This window comes from Tyto alba, unplaced genomic scaffold (genome assembly GCF_018691265.1).
Source record: "Tyto alba isolate M040663 unplaced genomic scaffold, T.alba_DEE_v4.0 Super-Scaffold_27, whole genome shotgun sequence".
In the NCBI taxonomy this organism is placed as follows: Eukaryota; Metazoa; Chordata; class Aves; order Strigiformes; family Tytonidae; genus Tyto; species Tyto alba.
The window spans coordinates 9725360-9740222 of record NW_024881301.1 but is presented as its reverse complement, the minus strand read 5'-3'; the positions used below and the strand labels follow the sequence as shown (position 1 = coordinate 9740222).

The following is a 14863-nucleotide window of genomic DNA, read 5'->3' as shown; positions in this document are numbered from 1 at the left end:
CCAAGAGGTTTTAGATTATAAAGAGCTATTTCTGACCAACTAATGGGCAGACAAAGTTGCAAGGATTTATAAATTTCTAATAAGGTCAAGGAAGTGCGGAACATAAGAGGAACCTAAATAGTTATAGTTTTCACTGAATGATGTAACTCACAGATATATATTATTTTTTTGGTCCTGTGGTCTTTAAGGTTAATTGTGATAACCCTCAAAGTAAAAAATGCAACAGAAATCAACAATGTTAATATTCCTCCTAACATTATAGGAGTAAACCTTCTGTTTTTTTAGTGTTGAAAAGCCTCATTTACAGAGACTGGAAACTGTCCTGCACAACAATTTCATTTTGTTGATATAATCATGGCTTTGTATAGCCTTTTAGATAATGACATTATAGGTCTGAAAGAAAAACAGGATTATATTACTCCATAACAAAGTTACTGAGGTTTTGGTATTATATTAATACTAAGACTCTGTTTTTACATATGATTTTCATGAGAATGCTCTTTAAAGGAAATGATTTACCCATTATCACACTGCTCTTTTAGAGGTCTTAAGTAGACATCCAAAGCCTAGGCCATTTGCTAACTGTCTGTTGGTAATAGCTGGCAATTTCACTCCAAATCTCTATGGTGAACAAACTCTTATTTTAAATGAGTAGCTTGACTATTCTTGTCCCCTACATACACATAAGGGAAGGTGAAGGACAATAAAATTGAATATCTGGCTTTGTCACATTTGCTTCTTTACTGGAGGATTTGATTATTGTACAAAGCAGTGTGTGTAGAAGAAGAAGAAGATATACCACAATTTGGAACAGGAATGATGGGCAGTGAATATTGAACCGAGTGGGATTGGTCCTCTCCGTGGGGCATGTGCTTTGTTGTAGCTGATCCCTCCATAGTGGTGAGTACTCTGCTTGGAAAGGTTGCATCAATGACACAGGATTCACTTAAAATGATGTTGCCTCTGACTTTTTAATTCGCAGTCACAAATCTTTGCCAGAAATCTAAATAGCTTCAGTTTTCCAGATCTGATCATTATGGAAAGCCTTTTTGATGATGGTAGTACAAAAGCAAGTGAAAATAAATCCAAATGCACTGCTAGAGTTAAAGCTCCCTTTGCAGCCCAGAGATGTGAGATATCTGTTGTCCTCACCATTTTTTACTGTCTAGCCATTTATGAAATGCTTACCCAGTGAAGATGTAATAGTTTTCATTTAAAATCTTGGTACTAGATATTTAGTCTGAGGCCAGCTGTGACATGTAAGTATTTCCTGCTTTGATGAACCAGATGATGAAATAATCTAATTAGTCTCCTTATGAGAAGCAGTCAGAAGTATGAGAGCTTTCCTATTTATGAATCAATAAAATGGCAAGATGGTAAAATCTGTCAGTGCATCTTAACATGAATGTTTTATTATGAAAAAATGGAAGCTTCATACAGATCTGATTACAGAGGTTTAGTTATCTTCCTTTGCAATAGTCAGGGATTAGCAAACAGTCATCCTTTTGCATACTCTATGTATTTGTGTGTTTCTGAGAGAAGGGAGTATGTGAGTAGAGATTTACAGATACAAGTATTTAGTTTTCTTTCTCCCAGTGGGTATCGTAGGTGATGACTTCATTTTTGCAAGATCTTTATTCTTTCTCATCTTTCTGAATAGCAGTTCTTGGAGGTACATGTGACAGTGCTCAGCTGGCATGGACTTGGGAAGTTGCACTGAAGTTGATGAAATTGTGCTGGTCTACACAAGAAAAGATGTAGCCCTCTGCCTGACAGTTCCCGGTGTCCACTTTCCCTATCACAGATGATTCTTTCTGTGAATTTCTCAGCTTATTCTGACTGTAGAAAACAACAGACAGCTCCCTATAAGGCAGGCGTAGTATTTTTTAAGCCATCTGTGACTATTTTTTGACTCATCTTTTTCCACGTGACCCCAGCCTTTTTACTCACTGCATCAGAAGTAGCTCCTTCCATGTCTTGTAGGGGCATCAAACCAAACAATAATTACAGGCTGCATGTGTTTATACTTAATCCTTTGCCTTGAAGGAACTGAGCTGCTGCTAGCAGTTAAGGGTTTTTACAGTTCCCTGTCTTGTGGACATTGCAGCCTCATGTTATAATCTGCCTTTGTATCCCACCTCCTGTAGAAATGAACTACAGCAGCTTTTGCTATCTAACACTTTTAACATATTTTATATCTTTTATCGACCCTTAGAAACATTACAGACCACAGTTTTAGAAATACTGAGCTAAGTATCTGGCAATTTTTGCTTCTAGGTCACATGGTGTGTTGGAACTATGCTCACTCTTTTATGGTAACACCTTCACCTGCAGACATTCCCTTTTATCTGCTTGTCCTGGTATAGCTTGTTCATGTTGAGCTATAAATCTGTTTAGATTGAAAAGAAACAAATATTTCAGGAGGCTTTCTAAAAGCATCCAAAACATTTATCTCCTCTGGTTACAAGTGTTGCAGCTCTATTTAACAGAGCTCTATGTCTGGGGAAAGCTTAATATCATATATAGTTCTCCCACTGGATTGGGACCTTTAATGTATCATTTGTGAGTAGACAGAATCTTCTTTGACATTTACAGTTGCTGTTTCCGTTTCTTACCTTCTAATGGTTCCAGGCAGTGAGTTTTCCAGGAGGGCCTAAGCCGTCTCAGGCTGAGGCTCACTACCCTCCTCTGGGAAGTTGTTTTGCAGTTTCAAATACCTCAGCTATACATAAGAAAGCAATGTGACTTTCCTAGCCCTGAAAAGTACATCTGTCTCACTGACTCATCAGAGATGTTGAAAACAAATATATTTGCCAGTCCTGATAGTCGTGCTTGGTTGGTCGGCTATTTCATGCAGTTGGAAAGACAAAAGTAAGCCTTCTTGGGAAGGGCTTTGGGCAGACAGGTCATCGTGGCAGAGGCACCCGGCCAGGACAGAAGCTCAACAGGAATGAGAGCTGGACTGCTGCATCATCTAGTTCATTAGAGGAGGAAGCACTTAACTGTCGCAGGTGGTGTCAGACTGAATCTCTAGCACCTAGGAGAAGACAGAAAATTGTTGAGTATGACCAACAGGGACTCAAGGAAGAGATTGCTGGTCGAATGCAGTGAGGGAGCTTTTATGAGGATCCCCAAGAGAAAAATAAGAAGTCTACATAAAGTCTGAATTCCAAAATAAAGGATCAGTATAAAGGTTAAGATTCCTGGTGAAAACTTGTAATTCATGCCAAGCTCGCATTTAAAAAGGAAGTCTCCTTTAAAATATTTAAGGAATCTTTCACATATTTCTTGAAAATCTTACCTATGATGAAGATTCTGTTTAGCTTGTGTGGTCTGAGCTCATTTATGAGTTATTTTCTCCTTCCAGTTTATGTTGTGAGTATGCTTAGCCGTGCATGATGCAGAATTCTTAGCCACGTTTAATGGAAAAGATGGGAAAGGCAACTCAGGCCTTCAGCTGTTGTTTTTTAAAAACAACCTTTCACATGCTCGTTACTGAGTAAGAGTCTCAGAGCCTTCTATGATAAGTCACTTTTCTGGTTTACTTACTCCTTCTCTGGGAGCATGATTGCAGGTGAAGAATGAAAATGAGAGGACCAGAAAAAGATGAGAAAAAGCAGAAGTAATGGTTTCAAAACTACCATGAAGGATAACATCTAAAATAATGTAATTTAAAGGGATAGCGTTCTATTAGACAATGTTGTGGTATGTTGTGGTGGTCACAGCAATTGATCTTGTGTCATGCTAGACCTAAATTTGCTTGAGGTTTTATTTATGCTTTCACGTGATTTTGACTGCCACATAACATAGTCATCTGACTCTTGAAAATCCAGTTGAGATAAGAGTATTGTATTTCTTCAGCTCTAAATAATAAAAATGCTTAGCAGGTACAATTGGTACTTCCTCAGCTAATTAATAGAACAGAATAATACTTATTTTGCTTGAGAACTTTATTTTGCTTAACAGGTAATATAGCCATCAGTCACTTATTGCCAGTCTAAGATTATATTTGTAGTATATATAAGTTTTAAAATGTGGTCAATATCCAGAGGAGGTTTTGTCTTGCCAGACAACCAAGATGGATGGGCAGTCTGTTATTGCTCAGTTCTAATCTGACTGTTGCTTACAACAACAACAACAAAAAGTTCACAGCAAGGAAAACAGTCCACCGTTGCATGAAAGAAGATGTGCTGGTTACTGAATGAACTGAAAGCAGTTCCAGACATCACTGCTCATTCTTTTACTCTGTGCTTGAGATGAGTATCCATGGTCTCCTGTCTTACCTAGCATACTCTTCCAAAACCCCTATTCTGTGACAAAGCTGGCTGTCAACTGAAGGAAAGTAGCAAATACTGAAAACCACTGATGGTGGCACTAGAGGCCTATCCCTCTATTCTCCCAGAAAGCTAATAAAGAACATCAAAAATAGATGCTATCAGGCCATCAAGAATTAACAACATGCAGCAGATGGTAACACCTACCCTTTGCTATATATCTAATTTTAGCCCAGACTATTTACCAGCAAGTTGTGGCAAAGGTTAAGGAATCCAGTGCTGAGGAGTGGGAAGCAAGTAGAGGCAGGAGGGAGCAGAGAGGTTCTCTCTCACTTCTGGCCCTCTTTCAGGTTATCATTGTAATCAGTGGCTTTGCACACCATGACTACTCTCAGTGAAATGAATAAAGGTGATTCTTTCAACCCCAAACTATACAGCCCTTGAAATCTATGACATACCCAAGAGTCTGGAGCTGTATTTTATGGCTGAAATTGAACTATCTCTCTGAAGGTGTTATCAGGGGAAATGCAATTATGTTATGCAGTGTACGTGTGGGGTGTGCACATATGTTTATGGATGTACATATGTATTTTCACTGGTTGTATTTTGTCCTTACCTGGTATTTTCTCTCTGCTTTAGTTGTTTTCCTTTCTTGACACTAGAAACAGTGTGATTTAGGACAGTAGATGCACATTGTTGCATGCTGGATCTGCCACTCTTGTGACGAATAATCTAGACTGAGAGCATGTCTTCAATGCAGGCTTAACTCAGGCTCCCACACACATTTTAGTGCAAATCTCTCTGTCAGAAGCACACTTAAACTGTTTACCTGGGCTTATCTGAGCTCTGAACAGATATCTGCTGGCCCAGTGGGGGTCACAGGCTAAATCCAAGGTACTGCTGAAAGGTGGTCTCTGAACATCTGACTAGGCAATGTAACCATGCTGTGCCCAGTCCGGCACAGGGAATGGCTGCAAAGTGCTGGGAGAGAATGAAAGACATCAGGATTTCTCCCCCCAGGAGGAAGGATGCCACCAGTGGGGTTGGCAGGCCCTGTACCAGATGGGTTTGAGACCAGGTGGTCTGGTTTCTCAACCAGAGCAGAAGCTGGTGTCACGGCTTCAGGTGTCCATCCTGGAGGCTGCAGCCTCCCAGTAAGTCACAACCAGCATTTAACAGCCTCATCTTTGTGCTCCCTCCCCACCGCTGTGCACGGGGGCCAGACCACACTGACTTTGCTATAGACTTAGCTCATGGGTGTGCACGCTCACCTCCTGCAGTGCAAGATCGTCGTCTTGATGCTGGCCGAGGGACTGACTGGATTCTCTGTCCCAAACTGCACCATTTTCTGGGCCTTTTCTTGCTTGATCGCTGCTAGGTCTTTTGGCCATAGGCTTAAATTTGAACATGAGTCTGTATTGGGAAGATGCAGGGAGGTCTACAGATTAGAAGAGAGTTGAAAACTGGTCAAGTAGCATGCAAGCAATGGGAGGATTTTCCCCAAAGCACTGGAAGACCAAACCTTCCTTTGCTCCTCCTTTGAGAGGGTCATGTATAGATTTAATTCCTTTTTTGTTTAATTGACATATCACAATCTTAATGGGAAGACTCAAACACTAGATGGTTAAAATGTTTCTCTGCTGTGGATGCTTTGTATGAACAGCACTTTAGTGAGAAACAAGCTGCTTTAAATTGCACAAGTGAATAAAAATGGCTCAAATTCCCGGTTCTGATATACTGACTAACTACTGTGAGTTTTCTGCATTTTGTGCCTGGTTTGAAGTGCCTGAAAGTTATTGGGTTTTATATTTATTATTTAACAGACTTCTCCTGGGAAGACAGCTCTGGCCTCTCCAGTTGGTTCAGCTACGCTTTTCAAGAATAAAAAGCTCACAGACCTGTTCATTTTGAAAGTTACGTTAATGGAAAAAGGACTGTTATTTTTTTTAAGGTTCAGTTTTCACATTTACAGTTGGAAAGATCATTCATAAGGAGTAGTTTGAGGAGTTTTGCCTTTTCCTTTATAGACTTGCTACAAATTTCACAGGTACATGCATTAAATTTCTGCGCATATTTCAGCATGAATATTTTTTGAGGGATGCAAATAGTCTTTTCTGAGTAGTCATAATCTGAAATACTTGTCATATTAGTTAGGTGAAGCACAATTTGCTACTCCTGAGTGAATCTAGTAGCACCGGTGATTACAAAGTATGCAAGAAGCCCCAACGATGCCAGTAATTCTTGTAAGTGCTAGCTCATATGAGCATTTAAGAAGGACAGACAATTATTAAAGTAGCATAACTATGTATCCCAGGATTCCCAGGGCTTTAATATCTCTTCAGCTTGTATTAGCGTATCATCAAGTAAAAGCAGTTGCTGGGAAAATACTGTTGTTGCAACTGAGATTTCTGGGTTTTTTCTTATTACTTATTTAATACAAATAGTTGAGAAATCAAAGGAAAAATAACTTTAAGGTTTCTTATTCCTATGTCCCTGTAATTAAGTTCTCAAGAAGTTAATAACTTCTAATAAATTCTATAAAAAGCACAGAGAATGTCTGGCATTTGACTTCATAGCAAACCCAGAAAACAAAAAGACACATTTTTGCCTTTATCCAGCTGACTGCAGCATCCATGGACAATGAGCAATGAGCCAGAGTCTGATCTGCTTCCTCAGCTGCCTTAAACCTCAACAGGCCTTAAAAAGAGACTTTCTAGCACTAATAGTGTTGAAATTAAACTTTCAGAGGATTCATTCAAGTTGAAAGTTTGAATATGTTGACGCACAAGAGGCAAATGCCCTTTCTCTAAAGGACTTTATTCTGCAGCATGCTCAGGAACTAGCAACAGCCTTGAGTTAATTGAATGCGGCATACGAGAGAAGTATAACATAGCATCCAGATGCAATACAATATATTCAAGTATTTGTCGATATGTAAGTAATTAATTGGTTGTGTTGTTATGAAGCACAATTCAAGGTTATTTATTATCTTTAACACAAAGCTATACAATTACAAAATCATACAGGTTGCAAAATACATTTAAGGGCAAGGTAGGCTTAACTACAATGTTGCAAATGACAGGAATTTTTTTGCTTGTTTCTATCTCACTGTACCTTTCATGGCTCGGGGACAGCATCTGGTGCTCAGTGAAATCCTCGTTCTATTTAGCTTTTCTGCTAGGAGGAATGATGGTAGAAAAAACTGTGTGTGGTTTCCAAGGGCATGCATTCATGCTAAAAATGGTTCACATTTAGAGTTCTGATTCTTGACCAGTCCCAATTGTTTATGTATTATGATTTAAGCCTCTCAGAGATATGGAGATGTTTAAAAAAGCATACAGAAAAATCCTATATAAGGGTTACTTTCTTTGTCCTCTCTTTCTAAACCTTTTAAACACCTTTTCTCCATGACCATGAAGTCTAGAAACTTATATAAAAGCTGAGATTCTCCTGGAAATCATTATTCAAAGGTCTGGGGAAGTGCTGAGATTTCAAGACTTTTAATGAAATTGGGAGAGCTAGATAATCCTTTTTCTTCTACCCAAGAATCCATCTAGACTGTGTGAGGCTAATGTGAAGATGTTCGTGAAAATAACAATCCATTTTATGTTCCCTTTCTTTAGGTCCAAATACACAAAACTGGAGAGGTCTTGCTAGGCTAGAAAATTTTGCATTTTTGGATTGGATTTCCTATTTTTTCTCCTGTCAGGCATCAGTGCAGCTGCAGCCAATGTTACACTGGATGAGGAACTACCTGGTGCAGCAGGCAGAGGGGAGATCAGACCCCAGGATCTGTGGATACTCCACCAACCTATGTTACCCTTGGGGTACAATGGTGAGGAGTGGTAAAAGCATCAAAGAAAGGTTTTTGTATGTTCAGGAAAAAGCTAAACTTCATTAAAGGCATGCAGCATTTCTACTGGCCAAGCAAATGGCACAAGCTTTCTTTAATCCCATTCCTGTGCAAGCACAGATACACTTCAAAATGTACAATTTTTGTGCATGTGTGTGTGTGTCTGTGTATATCTGGGAGAAATGACATAATGTAAAATTTATAACTGTAGCTATAATTTAAAATGATGAGGTAGCTACAAATGCTGTTATACAGTATTTGGCATCTTAATTCCTTGCTATTTAAGGCAGACAAAAATGTTTGTGAAATCTCAAAAAGCTGTTATTTTTAACAAGTGACAGCCTGATCCTAGAACATAATGGTCAGGAGCTTCTTAGGTAAATAAATAGCACGATGTTCTTAGGATGAGTGCTAGATAGGAAAAACTTCCCAGGCACAAGTATGTGAGGGCTAAAAATAGGATTTAATTGGAGAAGTAAAAATTACTGTAAATTATGAGTAGCATTGGGAAAGTAATTTCCATGGAGAAGTGTTACCTTGTCTACCTTATTTATGTTAGATATAGTCCATCTGTGTCTAAGGGAATGAAAACATGCCCTCTACATCTTCAGTTATAGTGTCTGTATCAGCTAATCTCCCTGAGAGTGCCAACATCATGGTTTCCTCTAATACATTAAAAAATAATATGGATTGCATATTACTGTATATGTTCTTGGATTTTTTCTTTGAATTTGATAGAAAGATATAAGAGTTTTCACATTAGCATTGAGACCCTAAAGCACTGTACACAAGCTAAGAAATGCATCATACTTAGTAAGAAAGGAAATCAAGAAGCTGAAACAGAATACTAAAGGAAGAAAAGCATTGATGCCTGCATGATCCTGGAAAATGACTGTTAATTTCTGTTACAGAAATTAAAATAACCTCAGCAAGGATTTATTATGGAAGACAAGTAGATGTGAGACTAAAACCCAGGAAAAAAAGCAAAACTAAAACATCACCACAAACAAAAAGCCTTTGACAGAGAAAAGACACCAGTGAAGACACAAATGAGTTTTAAAACTATTTCCAATTAGAATGTTTCATTTAATATGAACAATAATACAAGGGAAGTATATTCAAAATTCAAAGAAGTTTTATTACCTATAGCAGAGCTTCTAGATGCTGGTTAAGGAGTTATGATTTATAATATCCAAAACTAACTCATCTATAAAGAAGTCTATTTGTTAATAGTTTTGCTAATGCACCTGCCATTTTGGTTCCTAAAGCATCATTTGCTCTTTTTATCTGTGGTAAAAAACAACAACCAAGAACCTGTAGAGAGTTCACATTGTTCTAGCCCAAACTGTTTTGACACAGCCACCTGCAGTAATTTCCCAGTTTGGCTATTCATTAACCATTTGTTGAATTTTGTTTCCATGACAACTTCCTATATTATACTATCTTATAAACTCAGTAGAATTCAGCCAACTTTAAACACCTAAATGTTTCTCTGAGTTGCATCGCTTGTTTCCTTGGCAACTTCCTCTCAAGTCACCCTAGGATATTTCAAGGCACCCAAGACAAATTCCGTCGCATTGATCTTTTTAATGAATTTACACTGACCTGCAGTATACACATTGTACCAAACTTAAAATATTAGATGACAGAAACTTTATTGATTTCATTCAAATGCTGCTTCTTAGCTGAAATCCAATTACTTTGCCCCAGTGAGTACGTTTTCCCCATTAAGGCTGCAAAAACAATGCTGTAAGGCACTATCTATACATATGCAGACCAATCTGAAGATTAAAAACAATTTTGCATACTAAGTGCAGAATTTCTGACAGAAACAGGGACACATTTTTGCTGCTCCAGACTAATGTGTGATTATTAAGATAAATTCTAATGAGAAAAGATAAATGCAGAAGAAAGCACAAGAAGCATTGACACTTGCACTCTTTCTGGTACATTGCAAATGCAGTAGTTAAAAAATCATAACACATGTAAAACATCCCTGATGCTAAATCCCCCACCCTGACTGAATTAAGGAAAAAAAAAAAAAAAAAAAGAGAAAACCACGTAACACTGGTTCCCTGCTGGTGACAGAATATGGCAAAAATTCGTGACGCGATATGTCTACCCAAATTCTGAACAAGCTATAAATTGTTCTGTCTCAAAGCAGTGTAAGATGCTGAAACAAACCAGATGAGTCTTGTATCTTGGTTGCAGTCTCTTCTTTCAAAGTCCCTTAAGGAAATAGTGGCCAGTTCTAAGCCAGTATATAGTCTTTATAGAGGGTAAAAGCCATTTTTATCTCCCACTTTTTTCCTTTCACATGGACTGATCTGTGATCTTTGAATGGAAAAGTGGAAAACAGATCAGACCCTAAAAATTAATCTTTTTGGAGAAAAGAAAGGGCTAAAAATCTAAGATCTATGCACTTGAGTCTTATACCCATCTGCTTTATTTAATCCTATCATATTCCGTTTTCCCAATGTAAATCCATATGCTATTATTTCTAAAACCGGCTTACCTTCTTGCATTGGCATCTGTACTTTGCTGACCTCAACCCTAGTTTAGCACCTTCCCATTTTCCCGTTGTCTGGTTTATTGAGTATGTTTCACTCTAAAATAAAACTAAAACCAAAATCAGACAACACAGTGAGGGCACAGGCTGATTTAGCCCATGTGCAGAAAAATATGAGAATATATTTACAAAGCCATTAAATTTAGCACTCGCAGCATCCGTTGCTGACATCTTTTTCAGATCTCTCCTGCAAGGCTAATTTTCTGCTTTCAGAGATGTTCTGGAAGCTTTTGCATGTCAGCTTTGTTGATAGTTGTAATGTCTCCAGTTCACTGTTTTTCAGAGGAAGAGAGAGATCTGAAGTCAAGAGAGCACTCTGCAGCTCCTGCATGTACTGCTTCGCCAGCCTTTAGCAGCATCTGCTTTTGGAGCCAGAAGAAAATTTATGTTCGTGCTCATATCCACTGAGGTTCAAGGTTTAGGAACAGGTGTTGACTCTGGTAGGATATTTCAATCTTGTTCTTAAAATTTCTTCACAGGGGTAAAGTAACCCTTCTTACGTGGCAAGAACGACTTCCTCTTCTGATTACGTGTGACTGAGGTGAGCTAGCTCAAGCCAAGAGCAATTTTCTGAGCATGTCTGAATCTGAGGTTTTAATCTGAAGCAGTCAGCCTCACCCAGGAAAGATGTCTGGGGTAGTCTCTTTTAGTGAAGATCCTTTAAGTCTAGATCCAGTCTGGTGCACATGAAATCAGAAGGAAAGGAAGAAGCAGTGGAAAGGTAGAAGGACTGTATTTTGAGTGCTGTCTGAACTGGCTGTCATAGTGTCAAGAAATACCAATATTTGTGCAAAGGAAATAGAATTGCTGCTGACACAGATATGAATGAAGGATGTTTTAAGGGAGAGTGATTTTACTGATTTGAAGTTAGGCTCAGTGCTGAGGAGCAACCTGAGAGGAAATTAACTACTTTAAGCTTTTAAAAAGCCTATCAAACAAACAGAACTTAACAGAGCTCTGAATTACATTAATGTTAATTGACAGATGTGCAACACTTGAAAAAAAGATTTGAGACATACAGTTATATATAAAAACTAAGTAACAATGGCTTTGTAAGAGGTAACTGGAGATGATTAATTCATACCCTCAAAAAAAGAATTAGTGAGCTGTTTGTCTAATCCAGAACGATCATTCCTCTACCTTTTGTCTGTGGCTTTCTTACTTTCGCCTGTCAGGAAATGATGCGTTGAAGACATCCTGACTTGTCTAATTTTCTGCATGTTAGAAGTCTCATTAAGTGTAATAAATTATTAATGCCAAAGAGATTATGGTGAAGAACATTTGTTGGATCAGAGCTACAAGTGTTAAGCCTCTCTGGAAAAAGCTGTGGCTTGTCTATGTCTGTAAAGTACCAGTTTATTGGGACTCCAAGCTTGATAGCCTGATAGCTTTGGGTAGGACAAATAAGAACATTTGTAGGGACCAGATTATATGATGACTATGTAATTTCATGCAAACTTAAAATGTTGGGCAAGTTGAATGCTATTAAACTTCCTTGTCTCTTGAGCTAAATTACATCTCTTTTTTAAAAGAATTGTACATGTTTTTTCCAAATCTCAAATGCATTTCATAGTGTTTGGTAGATGACTTGCACTGCCAAGACTTGCTGTTGTGCAGAATGCAATTTAATTAGGATTTTAATGGATTTCTTATGTCACCATTCAGGGTTATAATATGCTGTTTTCTCTGGTGTTTTAGCCTAGTGGTAAAATGTTAATTTTAAATTTTTAGTAAAAACTGTTCTTTGAAAGTATTATTTTGTTCTTGCTTTTCTCAGGCTAATTGTTTTCTGATGCACAAATATTTCAACTTTATTTAGGTGAACGTATCGATACAAGATAGACGCTAATTGCTGGAGGGGATTAAAGGACTAGGGTCAGGAAAGGCTGTGAAAGTCTTGCCAATGATTTCAGCTAGCTTTAGATCAGGCCAGAGCAAATATTTTAAGATACTTCTCTCAGTTCCATATTGACACTAGTGCTAGGGCAGATTCTTAGTGAACTGAGGTATGTACTTTGTCCAAGTATATGATGACAAGATGTATGACTAAAAAGAATGTGATCACCCATTTGTTTTAGTCATAGTGTAGTTCTGAGCAAGCAAGACAAATGTATGAGTGTCTGAAATAAAGGGTGTTTGTTGTATGTATGGAATCAGTTTTTTGAGATAATGTCTTACTACATCACTACTTTCAAGTTGTTGTCAGAAATGTGGATATTTTTGAAAAGAATGAACAATATCAACAGCAGCTTTATTTACTCTGGAGACAGCTAAAAATCCCACAAGGTTAGAGAGAGGATACTGATCTGTGCTTGTACTTTTTGTGTAAAGGAGTGTAAAATATATGGCCTTTGTTACATTTAGTTTCATTCCTGACTTAAATTCAAAGGGATTGCCAGAAACAACAAAATGCTGCAAGACACAATGGTACCTCTTTTGCAGCTGGGCATGCGTCAATGGCCTGAGGGTTACATCTGCTTTGCATATGAATTTGCACAGTATATTCATCAGAGCCTAATATGCAGGGTTAGCCTTTATATATTTGTATGAATTATAAAGCAACTGCATAAAATATGTTTCAAAGGCTGTAGGGGAAAAGGGTATAAAAAGGAAAACTGACACTTCTTGTGTCCATCCCTCTCTTCATGCATTATTTAACATGCCTTCCACTGCCAATATCCATCAGGCTGAAATTCTTCAGGAAAAAAAGCTAAAGCTTTGTTAGGAAGATAAAGAACCTCACAAGTCAGATGATATTTGTCCTGAAGCTGAACATTCACACTCCTAGGTGCAAAGCAACGTCAGAATAAAACAAGAGTTTGGTGCCAGCAGCACCCTCAAGTATATGAAGGAGTGCTCGGAATCTCTTCTAGAACTGCCCAGCCTGTGAGGTGCACCATTCACCCTCTTTCTCTATTTACTTTTGATTTCCCTAGGTGAAGTCTTAAAGCAGTGAAGATTTTGGGGTGTAGTTTTCAAATTATGATTGGCCTCAGAAAGCCCAAGTTTTGGCTTCTCTCATGCCTGCAAAACCAGAATGGATTTCCACCAAGAAGTTCCTGGTGGCTGAAGATTCTCCTCCTTCTCTAACCCTTACTTTGGAGAGGGACCGTTTGAGAATGTATGTTGAGGAAGAAGTGGCTATTACCGTTTTAAGTTGTGTTCTGGTCACTTGAGGCTTCTGCAAAGATTTATTTGGGGAACTTCCTTCTCCCTCATAGCATCTCTTGTGCTCAGAATGGGCTCTAGGGATACCTCAGGGAAAGTCTGTTCTTTGACCAGGAAGCTCAACAACATCAAATCACTTTAGAGAATTTCACTTCAGAGGCAGAAAATGTAGACATTTCCTTTTTTTTTTTTTTTTTTTTTTTTTTTTTTTTTTTTTGTTGTTTCTCTTTATCTCTTTTAAATGAAAGCTTAAATCTGCCTCAGCTGAGGTCATCATAGAGTGAACCATGGAAAAAAATTATTTTCTAATAGTACATTTTAAGGCCAGTGACCAGACAGACAAAAGGTCATCCAGTCTAACAACAGGTTAACAGAGAGGGACTGAATCTCTCATTGCATTGGTACAGCTGATGTGAGTGGAAAGCAGTGCACTGTCCTCACATATAATCTCTTCTGTTAAGAAATTGTAACAAAAGTAAGGTTGAAGTGTCAGATTCTGTGCTTGTGTCTGCGTTAGAGCTGCCCTTATCTTTGTCATGGACACCTGTTGGGTGTGTGAACACTCATGCCTGGTTGTAAGTCAGACCTCAGCCCCAGGTGAGACCTCAGTTGGAGACCAGCACCCCTGCCCCAGGCCCACCAGTCTCATGAGGTCTGAAGAAATGAATAGGTATATTCATCACAGCAGAGTCCTGCTGCTGTTAAGGCTGCACATGGTTTTCATTTGGAGAGGTCTATTTGAGTCTATTATAACCTTGTCAAATATTTGCCTTTCACTTTGAAATAGTGCATGCCTGTTGTCAGTTAAGGTCACTTTTTTTCTTTTTTTTTTTTTTTTTTTTTTGTCAGGAGGTTTGAGCTGCAGCAGATCTTCTTTTCTGTGAAGGAAATGACCTCCCCCTAAACCACCCATCTTATTTTAGTGCTAAAAGTAAAGCCTTAGCAATTTAAACGGGAAAGTGCCTCATGATTTGGAACAGACACTGTAAATCTGAAGGG

The 14863-nt window shown here is 38.3% G+C and overlaps 1 protein-coding gene across 5 annotated transcripts in view; it reads left to right on the top strand.

Annotated features, from left to right (window-relative positions):
- The window catches only part of METTL4 (methyltransferase 4, N6-adenosine), an 87930-nt gene that overhangs the window by 27904 nt on the left and 45163 nt on the right, over positions 1 to 14863 (top strand). The window contains exon 9 of one of the 5 annotated variants that reach the window (XM_042797903.1): positions 6098 to 6620. The exons of the other annotated variants lie outside the window; for them this stretch is intronic. Within the exon in view, the coding sequence (XP_042653837.1) occupies positions 6098 to 6159 (62 nt within the window). The 3' untranslated portion in view covers positions 6160 to 6620. Of the gene's footprint in view, positions 1 to 6097; positions 6621 to 14863 lie in introns of those variants that run through there. 5 annotated transcript variants of the gene reach the window in all.